Source organism: Bufo bufo, chromosome 2 (assembly GCF_905171765.1).
Source record: "Bufo bufo chromosome 2, aBufBuf1.1, whole genome shotgun sequence".
In the NCBI taxonomy this organism is placed as follows: domain Eukaryota; kingdom Metazoa; phylum Chordata; class Amphibia; order Anura; family Bufonidae; genus Bufo; species Bufo bufo.
In genome coordinates, this window is record NC_053390.1 from 217,488,895 (window position 1) to 217,512,697 (window position 23,803).

Consider the following 23,803-nt stretch of genomic DNA (forward strand, 5'->3'; position numbering starts at 1 on the left):
CATGTGCAGTCAACGTGTGTGTCTGTGTATATATATATAGATATATATAGATATGTATGTATGTACAGTACAGACCAAAAGTTTGGACACACCTTCTCATTCAAAGAGTTTTCTTTATTTTCATGACTATGAAGGCATCAAAACTATGAATTAACACATGTGGAATTATATACATAACAAACAAGTGTGAAACAACTGAAAATATGTCATATTCTAGGTTCTTCAAAGTAACCACCTTTTGCTTTGATTACTGCTTTGCACACTCTTGGCATTCTCTTGATGAGCTTCAAGAGGTAGTCCCCTGAAATGGTCTTCCAACAGTCTTGAAGGAGTTCCCAGAGATGCTTAGCACTTGTTGGCCCTTTTGCCTTCACTCTGCTGTCCAGCTCACCCCAAACCATCTCGATTGGGTTCAGGTCCAGTGACTGTGGAGGCCAGGTCATCTGGCACAGCACCCCATCACTCTCCTTCATGGTCAAATAGCCCTTACTTTCAAAGTTTTCCCAATTTTTCGGCTGACTGACTGACCTTCATTTCTTAAAGTTATGATGGCCACTCGTTTTTCTTTACTTAGTTGCTTTTTTCTTGCCATAATACAAATTCTAACAGTCTATTCAGTAGGACTATCAGCTGTGTATCCACCTGACTTCTCCTCAACGCAACTGATGGTCCCAACCCCATTTATAAGGCAAGAAATCCCACTTATTAAACCTGACAGGGCACACCTGTGAAGTGAAAACCATTTCAGGGGACTACCTCTTGAAGCTCATCAAGAGAATGCCAAGAGTGTGCAAAGCAGTAATCAAAGCAAAAGGTGGCTACTTTGAAGAACCTAGAATATGACATATTTTCAGTTGTTTCACACTTGTTTGTTATGTATATAATTCCACATGTGTTAATTCATAGTTTTGATGCCTTTAGTGTGAATCTACAATTTTCATAGTCATGAAAATAAAGAAAACTCTTTGAATGAGAAGGTGTGTCCAAACTTTTGGTCTGTACTGTATGTGCAGTCAACGCGTTTCTGGGACGTAGCGTCCCCTTCATCAGGAACGCGTTGACATTTTATTACAATTAAGAAGAACTTCCTAAGAACACCGTTTCTGCAGCTATACTGCTGGCAGCGCCGACTTGTGGGATTCGTCTACTTTTCTCCACTATGTACCATTTTATCTGGTAGCCATGCATGCACATGCCTGAACATAGCCTCCACCATGTTTGACAGATAGAGATCTAGCTGTGGGGAGAGTAGCTGAGCATGTGTGTCCAGTCTATTTGGTGGTGTACAGTGGATAAAGGATGTAAACTGTCCAAATACTTCTGCACCCGACTGTGTAATATATCATATAATTCTGATTCTTGTTTTACTATATAAATATGCAATGTAAAGAAAACATAACGGTGACAGGTCTACTTTACACATACAATATCAACGATAAGAGAATATCAAATAGTCTGTGGAGCCTTATTATATACACCAAAAGCAAACAACTCCTAGTGAATGCTCACAGTACAATATTTTATTAAATAATGTAGTAAAAATCCTGGTGTAAAACCCATTATCGATGCATGGAGTCCATCGACTGTTTTGGTACTATGGTTGTATGACTGACAGCCAGGGCAGGGCAAACTGCTAGCGACCACTCAGCCAATCACCAGCCCCAGCAGGGACTCACCCCAGTGATTGGCTGAGGGGGATCAGGAAGTAGAGAATAGTCACTCAGTAAAAGCAGTGGCGGGGGATCAGTGAGGGGAGGATCACTTTGTTTTTTTTTTATGTCATTCTCATAATAGTTTTTTTTAAAATAACTTACTGGGAAAAAAAACATTTAAAGAGTCACTAAACTTTTGTATAAATTTTTGTGAACATGTCACTAATGACCTAATAACAGTTTTTGTAATAAAGTTTATAAAACTTTTTTGTATTTTTAAATAGACTTTACACCCCCCCTTCTCCCCCCATGTTTCGCTGTGCGCTTAAAATCTACTTCTCTGAAGTCAGCCGTGTACGGCAGGCTTGTCTTATTTACCATTTTTTAAGTCTGTTTCAGGCATAGAAAAAGGTCTATATGTAAGACAACAAGGAAGCTGTCTTACATTTAGAAGCAGCGCTGGATCCACCAAAGTTATGGAGAGGCCTGCGCCTCTTAGGCCAGCATAGGGCTTTATTAAGACTGGCGTCTGAAACGCTGGTCTTAATAAATGTGCCCCTATATCTATGTTTAGGCTGGGTTTTTACAGTGGGGCAGTTCTTGACAAATCCAAGCGATTTGTGGTAAACCCTTAGGCCCCTTTCACACGAGCGAGTTTTCCGTGCGGGTGCAATGCGTGAGGTGAACGCATTGCACCCGCACTGAATCCGGACCCATTCACTTCTATGGGGCTTTGCACATGAGCAGTGATTTTCACGCATCACTTGTGCGTTGCGTGAAAATTGCAGCAAGCTCTATTTTGTGCGTTTTTCACGCAACGCAGGCCCCATAGAAGTGAATGGGGCTGAGTGAAAATCGCAAGCATCCACAAGCAAGTGCGGATGCGGTGCGATTTTCACGCATGGTTGCTAGGATGAAAGTCTATTCACTGTATTATTTTCCCTTATAACATGGTTTTAAGGGAAAGTAATAGCATTCTTTAATACAGAATGCTTAGTAGAAGGTCAATTGAAGGTTAAAAAAATTAAATTAAATTAACTCACCTCCTCCAATTGATCACGTAGCAGCCGATCTCCTGTTCTTTCTTCAGGACCTGTGGTGACATCACTGTGCTCATCACATGATACATCACTATGGTGATGGACCATGTGATGAGCTCAGTGACGTCACCACAGGTCCTTTGACAGGTCCTGAAGAAAGAACAGGAGACTGGCTGCTACGTGATCAATTGGAGGAAGTGAGTTAATTTTATTTAATTTTTTTAACCATGTTATAAGGGAAAATAATAAAATTTACAGAATACTGAACCCAAACCCGAACTTCTGTGAAGAAGTCCGGGTTTGGGTCTGGGTACCAAACATGCCGATTTTTCTCACTCGCGTGCAAAACGCATTAAAACTATTTGCACTCGCGGGGAAAAATCGTGCATGTTCCCGCAACGCACCCGCATCTTTTCCCGCAACGCCCGTGTGAAACCAGCCTTACCGTTTTGCTCCATGGCAAACTACCGCCCCGCAGCATGAAAATCCATCGCAATGATATTGGGACTTTACAGTTATGTAATTAATGGGCATTTATGAGGTTGACTCTTAGGATTACTGATATATTATGTATACTTGTATAAAAGTTATTCATGTGTATGAATATGGATATACTGGATATTCTTAATGGGTCTGTGCAATGTAAAATCTACATAAAATGCTGTGATGGTGGAGGAGGAACATATTATAGATTTCAAATTCATTGGCTCCTGCTGATACAAAGAAAAATACTGATTAAAATGACATTTGCGAATTTCTTTACAAAAAATAAAAGGCATCAGTCCGGGCGCTGTGTGGAGCATGCTGTTAGAGTGCCACACTACACTGCATGCACTGTGCACACCCAACCACTGCACTGCATTCACGGTAGTATCACTTATCACATGTGTCCATAACCTCTCCAAATCTATGCTTTTCCTACAGTCCTCCAGTAGCCATGGTTATATCCAATTATAGAAAAGAAATCTGGCTTAGCTGCCTATAGTAATCAGGTTCCACCTTTCATTTTTCAGAGGTCCTTTGGAAAATAAAAGGATCAATCTGATTGGTTGGTATGGGCAATGAAGCCAGTTTTCTGTTACAACCAGATCTATTTGTTTCCTGAAGGAATAAGGGTCCATTCACACGTCCGTTTTTTCTTTCCTGATCTGTTCCGTTTTTTCAGGAACAGATCTGGACCCATTCATTTTCAATGGGTCCTGAAAAAAATCAGACATTGAGCTGTCCGTTTTTTTCCAGGACCCATTGAAAATGAATGGGTCCAGATCTGGTCCAGATCTGTTCCTGAAAAAACGGAACAGATCAGGAAAGAAAAAACGGACGTGAGAATGGACCCTAAGGGTGGTCACTTTTTTTTTTTTTTTACAGTTTGACACCTTGAGGAAACGTCAAGTGCAGAGCAACGCTAGGCGAATCTGCTCTTTAAGGGCTCGTTCACACGACCGTGTGAAGCCCGTGCTGTGGACCGCAAATTGCGTGTGGCAGCCGCATAGGGATCGCGGCCCCATTCACTTAAATGGGTCCGCGATCCCTCCGTTCCACAAAAAGATAGAGCAAGCTCTATCTTTTTGCGGTGCGGAAGCACGGAACGGAACCTCAGAAAGCACTCCGTAGTGTTCCGATCCGTGGTGAATGGGTCCGCATCTGTGATGCGGAATGGCCACAGAACATGATCCGCAAATGCGGTCCGCAATATGGGCACGGGCTTCACATGGTCGTGTGAACGAGCCCTAATACTGTCACAAATGACAATATTAGCATATATCAAAAATCACTGAAAATCTCCACCCTGCAATTCTTTCTCAATACTTTTAAAGCTGTGGCCATGAATGGCACGGTATAATTAGGGCAAGTTTTGTTTATGGAATTTGATGCAGATTCTAAAAACCGAGGGGCAGATGTGCTTTTTTTTTTTTCTCCTCGATACACTTCTCTATAGGACTTACACAATACCTGGGGAAAAAACATTATGCCTAGAGCATATTGCAATTTGAAAATAATGTTACAAACCCCACAAAAGAACAAATTTATCAAAGGATTTATGGCAAAAAAGTTGCAATTTTTTTTAGCAAAATAACACATTTAAAAGGGGTTGTCTGAGTTATTAAAAAAATAGAATTTAATTTTTACTCACTTGTAAAATATTTATTCTCAGTGGGGGACATAGAAGATGGTTATATGCTGCCGTCACTAGGAGCCAGACACGAAGCAAAAAAGTGATATCTCCTCCTACAGGCTCTTTTACAATTCCGTAACAGAAAATACTACTCTTTGCTCACTCATGTTACTGGGGGACACAAAAGACTGTGGGAAGTCCTACAGCAGTCCCCAAGGGGGGAAAAAGAAAAAGGGAATAGACAACTGGTCTTTTAGTCAGCGGACATTAGCAGAAGTTTGCAACTGGGGGGAAAAGGACATCTGTTAACACAAGGTGCGCAAACTACAGGTAGGTGTGGACAGAAGTCCAAGTAGTTGCTTTTGCACCTATTGACCAGAAGCCCAATGGTGCATCAGCCAAGAGGTCCTCATCACTCATGCAATACGCTGTGAGACAGGAGGGAAAAGCCTAACCACCAGGCAATACATCTTGCAGATGGTCAGCCTAATCAAACTACGAGACAATGTAAGGTTACTTTCACATCTGCGTTTTTGCTATCCGGTTTTGAGATCCAATGAGAACACAGGAATATGCACTCCTAAAAGAAGGAGGAGGTGCCGTTGTATAAGGGTCAAACCCAGCTGAAGTCTGAACAATGAAACCACGCACTCTATGGTGGAATATGCGAAAAAAGATTTAATGTGATGCTCCGTGTACAAACAAAAATGAAATAAATCAAAATAATGGTTAAAAAAAAGAGAGAAGAGTGGTATCAATAAATATCTCTAAATGGTACGTTTGAAGCAAACTTTGGACTGCGATAGCTGGAGACGTTTCGGTCAAATTAGACCTTTTTTAATTAATCGCAATGGTGGAGTTGGAGCAGGAGACGGTGTCCCACGTGTAGGGCGCGTTGTAATGAAGCTTCCGGCATGGGATCTCAAAACCACAGCAAAACGCTTCTGTTATAATACAACCGGCTGCATCCGTTCAGAATGGATCCGGTTGTATTATTTTGAAAATGAAGAAACTGGATCTGGCACTAAAACCATTCTTAGGGTACTTTCACACTTGCGTTTTTCTTTTCCGGCATAGAGTTCTGTCCTAGAGGCTCTATACTGGAAAAGAACTGATCAGTTTTATCCCCATGTATTCTGAATGGAGAGCAATCCGTTCAGGATGTCGTCAGTTCAGTCGTTTTGACTGTTCAGGACGGAGAGAATACCGCAGCATGCTACAGTTTTATCTCCGGTCCAAAAAAACTGAACACTTGCCTGAATGCCGGATCTGGCATTTTTTTTCCATAGGAATGTATTAGTGCCGGCATTCAAAATACCGGAATGCCGGATCCGTCCTTCAGGTCTGCACATGTGAAAAAAAAAAAAATGACGGATCCGTTTTTCCGGGTGACACCGGAAAGACAGATCCGGCATTTCAATGCATTTGTAAGACGGATCAGGATCCTGATCAGACTTACAAATGCCATCAGTTGGCATACGTTTTGACAGATCCGGCAGGCAGTTCCGGCGACGGAACTGCTTGCCGGATCACTCTGCCGCAAGTGTGATAGTACCCTAAAAGCCAATGGGTGCCAAATCCAGTTTTTTCATGTCCGAATGGTTTTTGGTGCCGGATACAGCTTCTTCAGTTTCCCATGCCGCACACAAAAACGTTTCTTGCAGCCATTTTATGTCCAGCATGGGAACCCAACAAACTGAAACGGAATGCATTTTGGTGCACTCCATTCTGGTTCGTTCAGTGTTGTCCCCATTGACAATAAATGGGGACAAAACAGAAGCGTTGTGCTGCGGTTCTGAGACCTTCTGCCGGATCTCAAAAACGGACAGCACCAATGCAGAAGTGAAAGTAGCCTCAAATGACAGCTGTGGTGAAGAAAAATAATTGGACCAATTAAACAACATCTGCAAAACCTGTAAACACATCCAAATGGTGTACATAGTCCTCCCAAGGAAGGGAAGGATCCCCTTCAAAAGAACTGGATGGAGGAAAGCACAAAAAAAAAAAAAAACTAGGAGCTGGAGAGAGATCTCACACAGATGCTAAAAGAGAGACAACTGCATCATTTAAAAACAAAAATAGGGGTCCCATGAAGTTGTGGGGAAGCCAAATAGGCAACCTCTTGGGGGAAAAGGTGTCACTTCAGGTTCTGATACTAAACGTTACCTCCCGGCAATTAGCAGAGAGCTAGCAAAGGACACCGCTGCTATTACATGGAGTGATGTCCTCCGCAACATGGGGAGGAGCAATCATTATGCTATCGCTCATCCCCATGCAGGACTGTGGTGTGCTGTTGCAGATCCATATTAGACAGAGCGAAGAATTGACATAGTTAAGACCTGGGCCTCCATGGAAAAGAGGTCAAGTCCCAGATACAATTCTTGCTGGAGAAAGACTGATCACCATGAAAACAACAAGGACGAAGATGCTCTCTCTCCTTGCACCAGTGGTAGAAAGGCTTTTAGGGCCTGTGGTGTGAATGTTTTCTAGCCTCTAGAATGGTTGAGACATCTTAAACCACGTTAAACCTTAGTCTAAGGACTCTGGGTTCACAAGTTATGCCCTGGTGTACTCTGGAAATGGATGGATGGAGAACAAGAACTTTAGAATGGGGATGTCCCTGGAAGACAGATGCCAGAGGAAGACAGACAGCCAGTTGATGTTGTGAGGCTGGGACAAGATGGTGATGCCTGAGCCAGAGAGGCATGGCAGAGGAGTTCAGGGCCAAACTGGATTTAAGAATAGCAGATAAGACCTACAAAGCAGGGAGGTCTACTTCCTACAAACACTAAGCTAAAACTGGTTTATATCAGTGTCTAAACCACGTTAAAAAAGTCTCAGGACACTAGGTTCATAAGTTATGCCCTGGTGTACTCTAAAAATGGATGGATGGAGAACAAGAACTTGAGAAAGGGGATGTCCCTGGAAAACAGATGCCAGAGGAAGACAGACAGCCAGTTGATGTTGTGAGGCGGGGACAAGATGGTGGGCCCTGGGCCAGAGGACTTCAGGGCCAAACTGGATTTAAAAATAGCAGACTGGTTTAGCTTAGTTTCTATTATGAGGGTGTAACAGCTTTTTTGCTTTGTGTTTACCTACTAGCGGTATACCCATGGTTTTCTGTGCCCATCAATGTCATGAGTAAAGAAATGTGACCAAAAGCAGGCACTAGAATAACTGAACAAAACAATACTCACCCGATGGACCCCTGCCACTTTCAGTACTGCCACTTCTCTGCCCCCTTTTGGTCTTTGTTTAACCAGCTGCACTGGAGGCTTGCCAGTATACACACACATGACCGCTGGAGCCAATCACTGGCCTCTGTGGTCTTGTGCTTTATTAAGCTGAGGCCAGTTAAATCGACTCCAGCAGCCATGTGTGTATGCGGGCATATCACCGCTGCAGCCAGGTAAACAAAGACTGGAGGGAGGCAGAGAAACATAGACACTGGAAGGGGTGGGGGGGAGGCGGTTATTGATTTTTCGGTTATGGTATTCCCGTTCCTGGCCTTTGAGCACATATTTCAATAATTTAGACACCTCCTTTAAGTATGTTTATGGATAAAAGTATATTTGTCAATAGAAGCACTATATCAATCTCTTGATTCATTTGTTCCTTATGCTGGAGAATAAGGGTCAATCCTTTGTAAATACTGTACCGTAATTCTATAAGGCTCTTTTCACATATTTGGAGTCTACAGTCGAGGTATACAACAGATACATTTCCTGACATACACCTCTATTGTAAGACTGCCAGGTATCTCTGTATAGGCATGCAGTGACAGACGTGGCTAAAAAAAGTATACCCCCTTATGGTGGTCAATGGGGCCCATTTTTGGCCCCCATATGGTGAATGAAGCCCTACAGATACAGTTTGGAACATATCCCAGGAGCTTTTCTGGCTTATAAACTGTACGTAAACAACATGGGGGGAACAGAACATAGATGTCCTTTACAATGCTCTGAAGTACATGATACCTCTGTATTTTTGTTAGCTGATAGACTCTAAATCTGATTAGTTACAGTCCTGTTCATGAAGTCTGTGAAAAGACATCGACTGGCCATTCTGATTGTCAGCTGGATGCACAATTTTCATTTCAACAATCCCACAATCAGCCAGTCAGAATGACACTGGTAACACACATGACAGGAGCACACCCACTCCATGCACAAAAGTGACAAATGCAATGCAAAAGCAATGAAAAGGAGTCCTACAAGAGAGATAAGCCTGCTGATTGGCTGCAAAGTGGGATCATCTGCAATCAACCCAGCTGCTACCATGGGCATTATGGCTGTAAACATCCTGATGAAAACAGACAACAAAAACATTATGGAAGGTAAAGTCAAAAAATATTAAAATAAAGCATATTATACAATACATACTACTAACTACACATGTAATTTGACTGTGATACAATCTGTGTTGCCTTCAAACGTGTCATCAGATGCTCACTAGGCTATACCTACATCATGTGGCCGTAGTGTTTTGCAGTCCGCAAATTTCAGATCCACAAAACACGGATACCGGCTCGTGTGCGTTGCGCATTTTGCGAACCACACATGGCCGGCACTATGATAGAAAATGCATATTCTTGTCGGCGATTGCGGTCAAGAATATTTTTCTTTTCGGGGCTGCGGAGCTGAAGTACGGATGTGGACGGCACACGGTGTGCTGTACGTATCTTTTGCGGCGCCATTGAAATGAATGGGCCCAGACCCGTTCCGCAAAATTGCAGAAAGGATGCGGACCCATTCAAACTGTTGTCTGAATGAGCCCTAAGTGACATCTTTGTGCTAACTGACATATGTTTTTATCAGGCCTTTTTGTTCTTTATCTAGAAGGGAATGAAAAAAATTGCCTGATGCCATTGCTTCAGTATGGTGTGATAGAGAAAAAAAAAAAAAAAAATCACCAAACTGAAAAAGATGCCAGCAGCCAAAAAATAAATTAATATTTGTCCTGCAGTTCATAGTTCCCATATACATTCAGCTAATATCTGGAGCTGCTGTTTTACTGTAAAAAAATAATAATAATTAAGTGCAGGAAATAATGCCACAAAAACTGTGTGAATTCAGCCTAATAGTTAAAAAAAAGTCGACAGTATTTTGCGTTCAGTATACTGGCCGTTTTTTTAGTTCAGTATGCGGTACATATACTGAACCATTCATTTCAATGGTAAAGCAAAAAAAACTGAAGTGTTTCGTGTGCATTCCGTTTCAGTATTTCCATACGGTGAAAAGATAGAACATGTCCTATTCTTGTCCGCAAATCACTGTGCTTGGCTCCATTCAAGTCAATGGGTCCGCCAAAAAAAACGGAACACATACGGCAATGCATCCGTATGTCTTCAGTATCCGTTCCGTTTTTGCGGAACCATCTATTGAAAATGTTATGCCCAGCCCAATTTTCTCTATGTAATTACTGTATACTGTATATGGCATACGGAAAAACGGAACGGAAAAACGGAAAGGGAAACAAAAAACAGAACAACGGATCCGTAAAAAACGGACCGCAAAACACTGAAAAAGACATACAGTCGTGTGCATGAGCCCTAACACTACCCTCCAGCTGAAAATAAAAATGTGATCTGCCAATGTATAATACACACCCCTGTTGCCCTCCTTGTGAGGGTTGCTGCTGCCGTTCCTCCATTCTGGAAACGCATTTGTCTGTCTGAATAATACCTGCCACAGTCTCAGACTATTCTTTGCACAGCAGCAGATTTACCAATATTGTTGCACTGTCTAAAGGTTCCTTTACACAGGACGACGTACAAGCAGATTGTCGGGAAGGAAGCGTTCCTTTCCGATAATTTAATGAGGAGCTCATAACACCAGCTATCCACAGGTTCAACTGAAGCTATAAACCGCACAGCATTGTGGGAGAGACAACTATAAATAGGGAAAGTTAAATGACCACAATAGCAACAGCTGGAGGTTAAGGGTGTGGCCAGTACCAGAAACAACACAGGCGCCTATTAATCCACAAGATCTCCTGACACTAACTGTCGCGTGGACATCCGTATGTCTCGGTACGTCCGTGACAGTCTAGTCTAACTTTACACTACTTTTCATGTGCATCTAAGCCACACTCATTTCTCGCAAAGCCACGCCCTTTGTCAGGCAAAGTATAAGAAAGGTCAGAAAAGTTTATAAAACATTTAATAAATGTGGTGCAAAGCATGTATGCAAGTTTTTGGCGCAAGTTGCACAAAAAAAACCTGGCACATTTTCAATAGTAAATCTGCCCCAGTGTACTTAGGAATTATGACAAACCCTGCCTTCCGATAGACACAGTGCTAGAACAATCTGTGCTCGCCTATCAAACTTCCTAAGCTCACTGCCCGTAGAATAGGAAGGAAGCGTGAATAGGAATATAATTGGCGTGGCCTAGCAGCTCATGGAGAAGGACGCGTGAGTGCTGAGTTCCGCCACTGAGCCGCAACATTAGGGGCCTTGAGCCTACAACACCGACATCAACATGGGCAAGAAACTTCCCAAGAAGCCCCCCACAAGGGGCCCTACCTCCTCCGGGCCCTCCTCACCGAGGCACCATCCGGAACATCGTCTTCGTCCTGTGCTCAGGACAGAGCACGCCGCCATCTTCTCCGCCCAACCTGGCTGCCCCTGCAGAGGCGCTCCCTCAGTGCTGCAGGGAAGTACGGTACTGCGAGGCGGCAGACCCTCCTGCAACGCAGGAGCATCATCATGGCTGTAGAGACCAGCCAGCCTCCAGCCTCTCTACCGCCGCCCTGGACATGGGCCCAGGACCCAAGATGGCGCCTGCACGTGGCGGACCGCCGATGACCCTTCAGGTCAGTGCACAGCGAAGTTATGCTGACCCCCCTCAACCATCCTCCCCCCCGGCTCTCTCTCCCTGCAGAAGGGGACCCCCGGATGAGAACCTCACAGTGGCAGTGTCCCCTGCCCCCCTCTCTTCTCTGGACCTTGAGGATGACATAGGGGCTACCCCTTCCATGCAGTGGTATGCTGCCCCTACCCCTACAAACTCCCCATATTCTGACCACGGCACCTACAGCGGTCCCCCTTCCCCCCATGGACTGGGCTTCCATGTTCTCCCAGCTGCCCACTAAAGGGGACTTCCGGGCTCTGGTTACAGGGGTCACCGCAACAAGCCGCTCTGAAATCTTTGCGGTTCGACACGACCTACACTCTATTGCCACCCGGGTGGAGACCCTAGAGAAAAAACATGAAGTTATGTGGTCCTGTGTCTGTCAACTCCACACCTCGGTGTCCTCACAGGTTGCGGGGCTCCACGAGCTGCAGTGTCATATAGAGGACTTAGACAATCGTGGGAGGAACAAAATCAGAATCTGTGGCCTCCCGGAGCCCCCACAGGAGGACATACAAGGAATCCTGGACACGCTCTACAACAAAATTATGGGGAACCCCCCGTCTCATACCACTAAGCTGGAGAGGGCTCATAGAGCTCTCTGACCCAAAAGGTCCACCCCCCAACCCAGAGACATTATTTGGTGCGTCCATGACTTCATCCGGAAAGAAGCGATCATGAAAAAAACCAGGGACTCCCAAATTCTGGATTTCCGGGGGGCTCGGGTCCAGCTTTTCCAAGACTTTCCGTGGATCATGCTGCAGAAACGTTGCCACCTTCGCCCCCTATTGGATACCCTGAGGGACCATCGGATCCCGTACTGCTGGGGGTTCCCCTTCTCCTTAAACACCAGGATGAATGGCCGCACAGTGGCCTTACGCTCCTACGCTGACCTTGGCCCATTCTGTGCCGCGCTGGACTTGCCAGTACCTGAGCTCTCTGATTGGGAGATCACCACGACATCCCTGCCCCCCCACTTGCTTGGCAGGCGACGGGAGGCCACAAGAGACGTCGAATGCCCTCGCCCAAAGTGAGGTCTGCTGACCCTGGAGGAGCGTCCCCCCATCACCTAGATTGCCGTTCCCTGAACCTGGAGGAACAACTCCCCATCGCTGATGGACTTGTTGGCGTGCCTGGACATTCTCTTTTTGCCTTTTTCAGGGACTTCCCTGTTACAGCCCACTCAAGGCCTAGAAAGATATAATGGTGGCGTAGTCGCCGTCTGTTGGTCACGACTGTTTTTCCTGTTTCTGTTCTTGACCTTCTGGTTCTGCTCAGCTCTTCTGCTGATACCTTCATAGCTGGTAAGACACCTTGCTACTCTACTCTACCTCAATGGTTAGGTGTGTCACCTTGAACGTAAAAGGACTTGGCTCTAATGCCAAGAGGCGTTTGGTGCTCCGGGAGCTCCGCAACCTAAGGGCAGATGTGGCCTTTCTTCAGGAGACCCACTTCGACCAGACCGGATCCTTTAGTTTTGCCAAGCATTACTACCAACACGCCTTCCTAGCTAACCACAGTCGTCGAAAGGAAGGTGTTACCATGCTGTTGTCGCCCTACTGTCCCATTTAAATATTCTCATCCCACATAGACTCCGCTGGCCGCTACGTCATCCTGGAAGGGTCTTACCAGGGTCACCCCATCATACTCTGTAATGTGTATGCCCCTAACACCTCCCAGCTTACGTTTGTGCATCGGGTCCTATGCAGGCTCCAAGGCCTGCCTCCGGCCTCGTGGATCCTGGGTGGGGATTTCAACATGCTTTTCTCTGAGAACGCGGACCGGTTGTCCCTCCTCTCTACCCCCCTGCCCTCGACCCAGTGCCGCCTGGCTAGGAGCTTCCGTAGCGTGATCAGGAGGATGGACAACCCCTCGGGTAGAATGTTTACCTTCTATTTCTCCCCCCGGATAGATTACTTTTTTGGCAATGCTCTGACTTTGAAGATGTGTGATGTTTCCATTAGACTTACAGTCAGGTCTATAAATATTGGGACATCAAAACAATTCTAACATTTTTGGCTCTATACACCACCACAATGGATTTAAAAGGAAATTAACAAGATGTGCTTTAACTGCAGACTGTCAGCTTTAATTTGAGGGTAATTACATTCAAATCAGGTAAACGGTGTAGGAATTACAACAGTTTGCATATGTGCCTCCCACTTGTTAAGAGACCAAATGTAATGGGACATAATAATAATCATAAATCAAACTTTCACTTTTTAATACTTGGCTGCAAATCCTTTGCAGTTAATTACAGCCTGAAGTCTGGAACGCATAGACATCACCAGACGCTGGGTTTCATCCCTGGTGATGCTCTGCCAGGCCTCTACTGCAACTGTCTTCAGTTCCTGCTTGTTCTTAGGGCATTTTCCCTTCAGTTTTGTCTTCAGCAAGTGAAATGCATGCTCAGTCGGATTCAGGTCAGGTGATTGACTTGGCCATTGTATAACATTCCACTTCTTTCCCTTAAAAAACTCTTTGGCTGCTTTTGCAGTATGCTTTGGGTCATTGTCCATCTGCACTGTGAAGCGCCGTCCAATGAGTTCTGAAGCATTTGGCTGAATATGAGCAGATAATATTGCCCGAAACACTTCAGAATTCATCCTGCTGCTTTTGTCAGCAGTCACATCATCAATAAATACAAGAGAACCAGTTCCATTGGCAGCCATACATGCCCACGCCATGACACTACCACCACCATGCGTCAATGATGAGGTGGTATGCTTAGGATCATGAGCAGTTCCTTTCCCTTTCCATACTCTTCTCTTCCCATCACTCTGGTACAAGTTGATCTTGGTCTCATCTATCCATAGGATGTTGTTCCAGAACTGTGAAGGCTTTTTTAGATGTCGTTTGGCAAACTCTAATCTGGCCTTCCTGTTTTTGAGGCTCACCAATGGTTTACATCTTGTGCTGAACCCTCTGTATTCCCTCTGGTGAAGTCTTCTCTTGATTGTTGACTTTGACACACATACACCTATCCCCTGGAGAGTGTTCTTGATCTGGCCAACTGTTGTGAAAGGTGTTTTCTTCACCAGGAAAATAATTTTTCGGTTATCCACCACAGTTGTTTTCCGTGGTCTTCCGGGTCTTTTGGTGTTGCTGAGCTCACCGATGCGTTCCTTATTTTTAAGAAAGTTCCAAACAGTTCTTTTGGCCACGCCGAATATTTTTGCTATCTCTCTGATGGGTTTGTTGTGTTTTTTCCGCCTAATGATGGCTTGCTTCACTGATAGTGAAAGCTCTTTGGATCTCATCTTGAGAGTTGAAGTTTCCGCCCGGCAGTGTGTTATTGAAAACAAAAGAGACCTGGCCCTGCACGATTTACGAAGGGCAAAGAAGCGCATCGGAGCAGGAGATGCTCCGATGCTAGCCTCAAGAGGACTGCCTGGGTGAAAATAAGGGTATGTCCGGGTTCAGCTCTGAACCCGGACAACCCCTTTAACCGCTCCTATGGTCCGGGTCTGGTCGTCGTTGGGTCTCTTCCACCTGGCGGACATTGTGAACGCTTCTACTCTGACACTGAGATCCTTTGCGCAGCTTCAGTACCAATGAAAAGTACTGGCGACGGAGGGATTCCACTACCTCCAGGTTTGTCACTATGTGAGCACTACTTTTGGTTTGCTTAAGGTGTCAATCCCTGCCCCATTTGAGCGTCTGTGCCAACTAGGCACCAGGACGAGAGGCCTGATCTCTGTCATCTATACCACCTTCTGGCCACATCTGCGAAGGGCGAGATCCCACATCATGCATATATGGAAAAATGGGCTTCCGCCCTCAGATCGCCTCTTTCTCGTAGTGCCTGGCAGACTGTATGGAATAGGGCAGCCCAGTCATCTATTTGCACCACGTATAAGGAGACGCAGTATAAGCTGCTAGTGCACTGGTACCATACCCCTGCACTCCTACATTCCATAAACCACACTGTTCCGTCTGTCTGCTGGCGGTGCTTGAACAACATGGGTTCTTTGTACCATATTTTTTGGACGTGCTCCAATATCACCCCATTTTGGGGGGAGGTGAGGTATGTGGCTCATTTCCTTTTTGGATCCACTGTACCGCTAGACCCAAAGGTCTATTTACCTAAACTGCCACCTCCGGGGTTGAACAAGTACTCCTCCATGCTGTTCCTCTTAGGCCTCATGCACACGACCGTTGTGTGCATCCGTGGCCGTTGTGCCGTTTTCCGTTTTTTTTCGCAGACCCATTGACTTTCAATGGGTCCGTGGAAAAATCGGAAAATGCACCGTTTTGCAGCCGCATCCGTGATCCGTGTTTCCTGGCCGTGAAAAAAATATGACCTGTCCTATTTTTTTCACGGCTAACGGTTCACGGACCCATTCAAGTCAATGGGTCCGTGAAAGAACACAGATGCACACAAGATTGGCATCCGTGTCCGTGATCCGTGGCCGTAGGTTAGTTTTTATACAGACGGATCCGAAGATCCGTCTGCATAAAAGCTTTTTCATAGCTGAGTTTTCACTTCGTGAAAACTCAGAACCGACAGTATATTCTAACACAGAGGCGTTCCCATGGTGATGGGGACGCTTCAGGTTAGAATATACTAACAGAACTGTGTACATGACTGCCCCCTGCTGCCTGCTGCCTGGAAGGTGCTGCCAGGCAGCAGGGGGCAGCCCCCCCCCCCCCCCTGTAGTTAACACATTGGTGGCCAGTGTGGCCGGCCCCCCCCTCCCTCCCCTGTAGTTAACTCATTGGTGGCCAGTGCGGCCGGCCCCCCCTCCCCTGTAGTTAACTCATTGGTGGCCAGTGGGCCCCCCCCTCCCCTGTAGTTAACTCATTGGTGGCCAGTGCGGCCGGAGCCCCCTCCCTCCCCCGTAGTTAACTCCTTGGTGGCCAGTGGGCCTTCTCCCCTCCTAATTAAAATCTCCCCCCTATCATTGGTGGCAGCGGAGTGTACCGATCGGAGTCCCAGTTTAATCGCTGGGGCTCCGATCGGTAACCATGGCAACCAGGACGCTACTGCAGTCCCGGTTACCATGGTTACTTAGCAATTTGTAGAGCCATTATACTTACCTGCGAGCTGCGATGGGCTGCGTCCGGTCGGGAGCTCCTCCTACTGGTAAGTGACAGGTCCGGCCAAGAGCTCCTCCTACTGGTAAGTAAGTGACAGGACATGTCACTTACCAGTAGGAGGAGCTCCCGGCCGGACCTGTCACTTACCAGTAGGAGGAGCTCCCGACCGGACGCAGACCATCGCAGCTCGCAGGTAAGTATAATGGTTCTACAAATTGCTAAGTAACCATGGCAACCGGGATTGCAGTAGCGTCCTGGTTGCCATGGTTACCGATCGGACCCCAGCGATTAAACTGGGACTCCGATCGGTACACTCCGCTGCCACCAATGATAGGGGGGAGATTTTAATTAGGAGGGGGAGGGAGGGGAGAAGGCCCACTGGCCACCAAGGAGTTAAGTACAGGGGAGGGAGGGGGGGGCCCACTGGCCACCAAGGAGTTAAGTACAGGGGAGGGAGAGGGGGGCCCACTGGCCACCAACGAGTTAACTACAGGGGAGGGAGGGGGGGCCCACTGGCCACCAACGAGTTAACTACAGGGGAGGGAGGGGGGCCGGCCGCACTGGCCACCAATGAGTTAACTACAGGGGAGGGGGGGCCCACTGGCCACCAATGAGTTAACTACAGGGGGGGGGGGGGGCCGGCCGCACTGGCCACCAATGAGTTAACTACAGGGGAGGGAGGGGGGGGGGCTGCCCCCTGCTGCCTGGCAGCACCTGCCAGGCAGCAGGGGGCAGTCATGTACACAGTTCTTTTAGTATATTCTGACCTGAAGCGTCCCCATCACCATGGGAACGCCTCTGTGTTAGAATATACTGTCGGATTTGAGTTTCACGATGTAACTCAAATCCGACGGTATATTCTAACATAGAGGCGTTCCCATGGTGATGGGGACGCTTCAAGTTAAAATATACCATCGGATTGGAGAAAACTCAGATCCGATGGTATATTAACTCCTGACTTTACATTGAAAGTCAATGGGGGACGGATCCGTTTGAAATTGCACCATATTGTGTCAACGTCAAACGGATCCGTCCCCATTGACTTGCATTGTAATTCAGGACGGATCCGTTTGGCTCCGCACGGCCAGGTGGACACCAAAACGACTTTTTTTTCATGTCCGTGGATCCTCCAAAAATCAAGGAAGACCCACGGACGAAAAAACGGTCACGGATCACGGAAAAACGGGACCCGTTTTTGCGGACCGCAAAAAAATATGTTCGTGTGCAGGAGGCCTTACTCTGCACTGCAGCCAAATCCTTGATCACCAAATCCTGGAAACAGACTACCCCTCCCACCAAGTCCATGCTTCTAGCCAGGGTCCATAAATACAGGTCCATGAAATGTCTCACGGCGTCTCTTAACAACACTGTGGAACAATTCCAAGCGATATGGCTACCTTGGGATACATACCTGGCATCCCCCTAATGGTTTCTCCTCCTCCCCTACCATCCCTGCTCTTATTCTCCCTTACCTGTCCCTTTCCCTTTGTGTTCTGTCAGTTGTCTTATCCCTTGTCGTGAGTTTTATGTGTTACATCTTTTGGTATAACTATGGGACCTGTACTGCTGTACGCAATGTTTTTTGTGCTTATTCCCATTTTGATGGTCTGCTAAATGACTCTGTTTGAGCTATGTTGTGCCATTTTATGTTCTGTGCTAATAAAAAGAAGAATAGTCTGTGGAGGTATTAGCAAATTTTTACTTTAGGATGGAGTATCGCTTTAAGTAACTGACTGATCCACCAGTCTATCAATATTCACACTACAATTGACCAGCATTAAGGCCTCCTCTGAAAGAAACTACAAATAACAGCCCCTGTAATTAGGTCACCTTCTAAATGCCCTATTAGCAGAATATTATTGGCAATTACTGTGCCCTTCAGTAGGGCCTATGAAAGCAAGAACTGCAGGATTCTCCAAAATTTATGTGCAGGAATTTTTTTAGCGAATACCAATCAGATACATGTATGCAATAAAAAATATGATGCCTCATTATAGTATTACTGCCGGTGCCCCTATGATTGAATGATTATTGCCCCACAATTGTGCTATGTATTTCCCCTCCTTAAACTGCTGCCTGATACGTTCAGGTTGTCTTCATGTCCTTTTTCCTGATACGTTCAGGTTTCTTTGTGTCCTCTTGCCTGATACGTTCAGGTTTTTCTTCGTGTCCTGTTGCCTGATACGTTCAGGTTTTTCTTCATGTCCTGTTGCCTGATACGTTCAGGTTTTCTTCGTGTCTTGTTGCCTGTTACGTTCAGGTTTTCTTCGTGTCCTGTGGCCTGATATGTCCAGGGTTACTTCGTGTCCTCTTGCCTGTTACGTTCAGGTTTTCGTCATGTGCTCTCGCTCTTCGTGTCCTTTTGTCCGGTTACCTTCAGGTCCTCTTTTGTCCGTTTGCCTGATCTGCTTGTTTTTCGTTCATCTTTCCAAATCTTTTTCCCTTGTCTACTCATGCCACTCACGTCGAACTCCTCTCCTACTGTCCCGTCACACTTCTTGTCTTCTGCCTCATAAGTGTACCTGTCACGTTCAGTTCATGCATCTTACCTGTCACGCTCGGGTCCTGTTGCTCTCCGTTGCCATCACGCGCGGGTCATGTCGCCTCACTGCCTGCCACACTGGTAAATTCCACGCTGGCACCCCGTTGGGGCTTCGTCACCAGAGGCGTCTCGGCCCTCGGTCTTGTTTACAGGGCCCAACGTTTCTAAATCACCTGTCACGCCAGGACATGTTTTATTCACTACCTGATACGCTCAGGCCACTTTGTTTTTCATGATTCCTTCAGGTCTTGTCCTTCCGTCGCCTGGAACCGTTCAGGTTATTTCCACGTTTCTTCTGCCTGACACGTTCAGGTCAGTTTCGTTGGCCCTGGGCATGCTTTCTGTCCACTCATCACGGCAACTGGCATGTGCCACTCGTCTACACAGCACCATCTTTCATCTCCTTCAGAACCAACTCCTGGCGCACCCTGGGTCTCCAATCCGATCATTCTGCACCGTCTATTGTTTTTTCGTAAATTCCTGACACGCTCAGGTTGTCATTTCTTTTCTCCTTATTCAGGTTTCGTTCTTCCTGATCGTCATCTACGTAAGTTCCGTTTCAGAATATTTTTGGTGTACCTCTTCACGCAGGTACCAGTTAGTTTTCATCCTCACTTACCGATCCCAGGTTCACGGGGTGTGAAGTTTTTCACCCTCTTCACGGACATACCCGGCCTTTTCGATTGCGCCCAGTGTTCCATTTAAATTCCATCCTAACCCTTCTTGGCTCCAGGGTCCGGCTCGAACGGTGTGCCCATATTCAGTGGTATCATGTCCCACGTGTCCGACATTGAAGACTCGATGTCTATCCCGGAGTCAGCGATCTCCGAAGCAGCCAGCCGCGCTTCTTACAGACATTGGACGATCCCTAGGTTGGTCACTGAACTCAGAAAGAAGGGGATCCGCCACTCTGCATCAGCACGAAAGGCCGAGCTGTACCGTCTGCTCTTTCCCGAATCACCCAGGGCTCCCGAACCACCCGGAGCCTCCGAAGACCTGGTCTCCATGTCTACCATTCAACTATCCCTGACCCAACTCCACGCAACCATCAATAACTTAGCGTCTTCAATGTCGCACATCGATTCCAGGCTCCAGGCCGTGGAGAACAAGATTTCCACGTCTCCTCCTCCCCCAGAACCCGAAGCCGTTCCTTCCACTTCCCGGTCCAACACCCCAGGTACAAGTCATGGCACTCCCGACATCGCCCCCGCTTTCTTCGTGCCAGAAAATATCAGGCGTGATATTCTGGCAGGAAAAGACATCAATTTAGCCGCCATCCTGATCTCCAACCACGACACAGTCGAAAACCGGACAATTGCCTGCGGTGATGTATCGGTGGTGCTCAGGTCTAAAGATGTCCGCCTCAATAGAAAGCTTACCATCCCCAAATTCATGCTGACCTTCAGCCTGTACCGTGACATCGTGTGCTCCATGCATCCCCACCGCAGGGAGGAACTAGACACGTACCTGTACAGGATCACCGAGTTAGGGTACAAATACGGAGGCTCCGCCTTCTACGAATACCATCGGTCATTTTCCGCAAAGGCAGCAGCTGCGTTCCTCCAATACCAGCACGTCACCAACTGGGCTGTCTTGGACATGGAGCTCTTTTGCAGGCATTTTGCCGGCCAGAAAGCCCCAGCTTGCTCCGGCTGCCAATCAGTCCTCCATTCTTCCGATTGGTGCCCCCATGTCTCCAACACCCCCCCCTGCCAGGCCAATAATCAACACCGGAGCGCAAAAATCCAACCCTTTCACGGACAAACTCGGCCGTCCCATCACCTTCTTAGAGAAGAATCAAATATGTAACAATTTCAACTTAGGTTTCTGCAGTTATGACAAATGCAAAGCATTACACATTTGCTCTATCTGTTTTAAGGCCCACCCTCAGTCCTCCTGTTCCCAACGAACAGCCAAACGCTCCTGACTAGGCGGGGTCAACATTGACCTGTTACTCTCCTTCCTCCAACAACACCATGACCCCAGTTTCGTCCTCTTTCTCAAACAGGGTTTTTTCGAGGGTTTCCATACAGGGTTAGTCACCCTTCCGCAGGTACCTCATGAATGCCCCAACCTTCTCTCATCTCTGGCGGACCCCGTGGCGGTGGACGAATTGTTGGAGGCTGAATTGCAGAAAGGATTCATGATTGGTCCATTTGCCGAATCTCCTTTCCTTATGTACCGGGTCAGCCCCATAGGCCTAGTTGTCAAGAAATCCTCAAATAAAAAAAGATTAATCTATGACCTGTCTGCTCCTCATGCATCCAGCACCCCTAGCCTAAATTCTCTGGTCCTGTCGGACGAATTCTCAATGCAGTATTCTTCTCTGGACGAGGCCATAGAGCTCATTTTACAGGTCGGGGCAGGAGCTTGGTTATCGAAGGCTGACATTTCTGATGCCTTCAAGTTGCTGCCAATTCTGCCTCACCTGTGGAAGTTCTATGGCGTCAAATGGAGGGCAAAGTATTATTTTGCCACCCGCTTGACGTTCGGGTCAAAGAGCAGCCCCTGGCTCTTTGATCAGTTCGCCCAGGCACTTCACTGGATTCTGGTCAACCATGCTCATTGTCCAAGGGTGATCCATTACTTGGACGACTTCTTGCTCATCGAGCAGGCCAAACACGTCCTGGACAGGCTGGACAGCCTCCTCAGCCTGTTCAGTCGCCTGAACGTCCCAGTGGCCCCATCAAAGGTTGAGGGCTCCTCCAGGGTAATCACCTTTTTAGGTATCACCCTGGACACTGCCAAGATGGAGGCCAGCCTTCCCCTGGACAAGTTAATTAGGCTAAAGGACTTAGTGGCCAGGCTCGTGGGTACCCGCACTGTGTCAAAGTTGGAACTCCAATCGTTGTTGGAGTCTTTCAACTTTGCCGCCAGGATCATGCCCCAGGGCAGATCGTTCACCTCCGGCCTACTCAGACTCCTCCCAACAGCCTCAGATCAGCATGCCCTCATCCACCTCGGACGCGATGCGTTGGCGGATCTGGCCATGTGGTCAGTTTTTTTGTCCAGCTGGAACAGCATCTCCCTCTTTGTTCCCCAGTGGAACGATGCCTCCCCCTTGGTGTTTTCCGATGCTGCCGCATCCCTCGGTTTCGGGGCCATCCGCGGGGACCAATGGTTTGCGGGCCCTTGGCCCGCGCAGGTCTCTTCAGACCAGGAGGCCGCCAAGTCCTCTTCTCTGCTCGAAGTATACCCCATTGTAGCAGAAGCTCTCGTCTGGGGGCAGTCATGGAGTAACAGGCCAGTCTGCTTCATGACGGACAACCAAGCGGTTCTCGACATCCTCGCCAGGGGTAGGTCCAGCTCCCCCAAGGTCATGCGTCTAGTTCGCAAACTCACCTGGCTATCTTTGCAACACAACTTCCATGTCATCTGCAGGCACATAGAGGGCAAAAAGAACACCGCAGCCGATGCCCTGTCCCGATTAAACTTTAATTTATTTTTTCAGGTCATGCCAGGAGCACGGAGAGTCGGAATCAAACCTCCAGGGTTCGAAGCCCTGATCATGGACCCAATGAGTACATTTCCGCAGCCCACGGTCTCATCCGCAAGTCGCTCTCGCCTAATTCTGCCCGGAACTATCTAACGGGGTGGAACACCTTCAGACGGTTTTCACGCCTTCATCCTAGGGGGGACAGGGATAAAGTCTCCTTCGTCCTGGCTTTTTTGGCGTACTGCCACAAGGAGCTCCGGTTGTCCCACAACACCATCAGACTTTACTTAGCGGGCATCCAGCATCACCACATGATCAATCATCCCAGTCATATCTCCCTCTTTTCTTCCCAGGCGGTCAAGGCTGTCTTGAGAGGCATCCAGAAACTCTCCTCTCCGTCCACTCCCACCAGACAACCGGTCACAGGGGATTTATTTCAAAAAATTTCTGCCGCCCTAGATGGTAGTCCTTTTGGCCCATTTAAAAGTTTGATCCTCAAAGCTGCCCTCTACCTCAGCTTCTATGGGTTCCTTAGGCCTGGGGAGTTCTGCTGCACCTCAGCCCAAAACTTAGGGCCAGCAATTAGTCAGCTTCACCGTAGTCTCGACCATTTCATTTTTCTCCTACCTTCCTCTAAAACCTCCCAAGTCGGTCCACCGGTTCAGATCGAGTACTTCAATTCCTTCAACCCTTGGTGCCCAGTGGCAGTGTTCAACCAACTGCTCTCCACTCTCTGTGACAGAAATCCCGACAGTCCCTTACTGCCATTTCCCGTACGCTCACTGTCTTCTGCGCAGTTCATCAGACACATTCGCACTCTAGCTTCGGGTCTAGGGTTTCACGCTGCCTCCATATCCGGGCATTCTTTCCGAATCGGGGCCGCGTCCGCAGCTTCCAAACACGGCGTCCCAGCTCACATCATACGGAAGATGGGACGGTGGCAATCTTCATGTTTTTCCCGTTACATCCCACATCCACGGGTCGAGATCGCCAAAGCTTTTTCCAGTCTGGTTCTGTAAAATTCTCAATCAATAAACTGCCTAAATTCATGTTTTGCCCCCTTTTCTGGCTTACCCGCGTACATGGCTAAAGGCACACCACTAGCCAAGTTAGGTTCAACCGTGT

The 23,803-nt window shown here is 47.2% G+C and overlaps 1 protein-coding gene across 2 annotated transcripts in view; it reads right to left on the reverse strand.

Annotated features, from left to right (window-relative positions):
• Positions 1-23,803, reverse strand: part of RILPL1 (Rab interacting lysosomal protein like 1) — an 85,973-nt gene that overhangs the window by 2,993 nt on the left and 59,177 nt on the right. The window contains exon 7 of one of the 2 annotated variants that reach the window (XM_040416207.1): positions 9,023-9,110. The exons of the other annotated variant lie outside the window; for it this stretch is intronic. Within the exon in view, the coding sequence (XP_040272141.1) occupies positions 9,023-9,110 (88 nt within the window). The remainder of the gene's footprint in view (positions 1-9,022; positions 9,111-23,803) is intronic. 2 annotated transcript variants of the gene reach the window in all.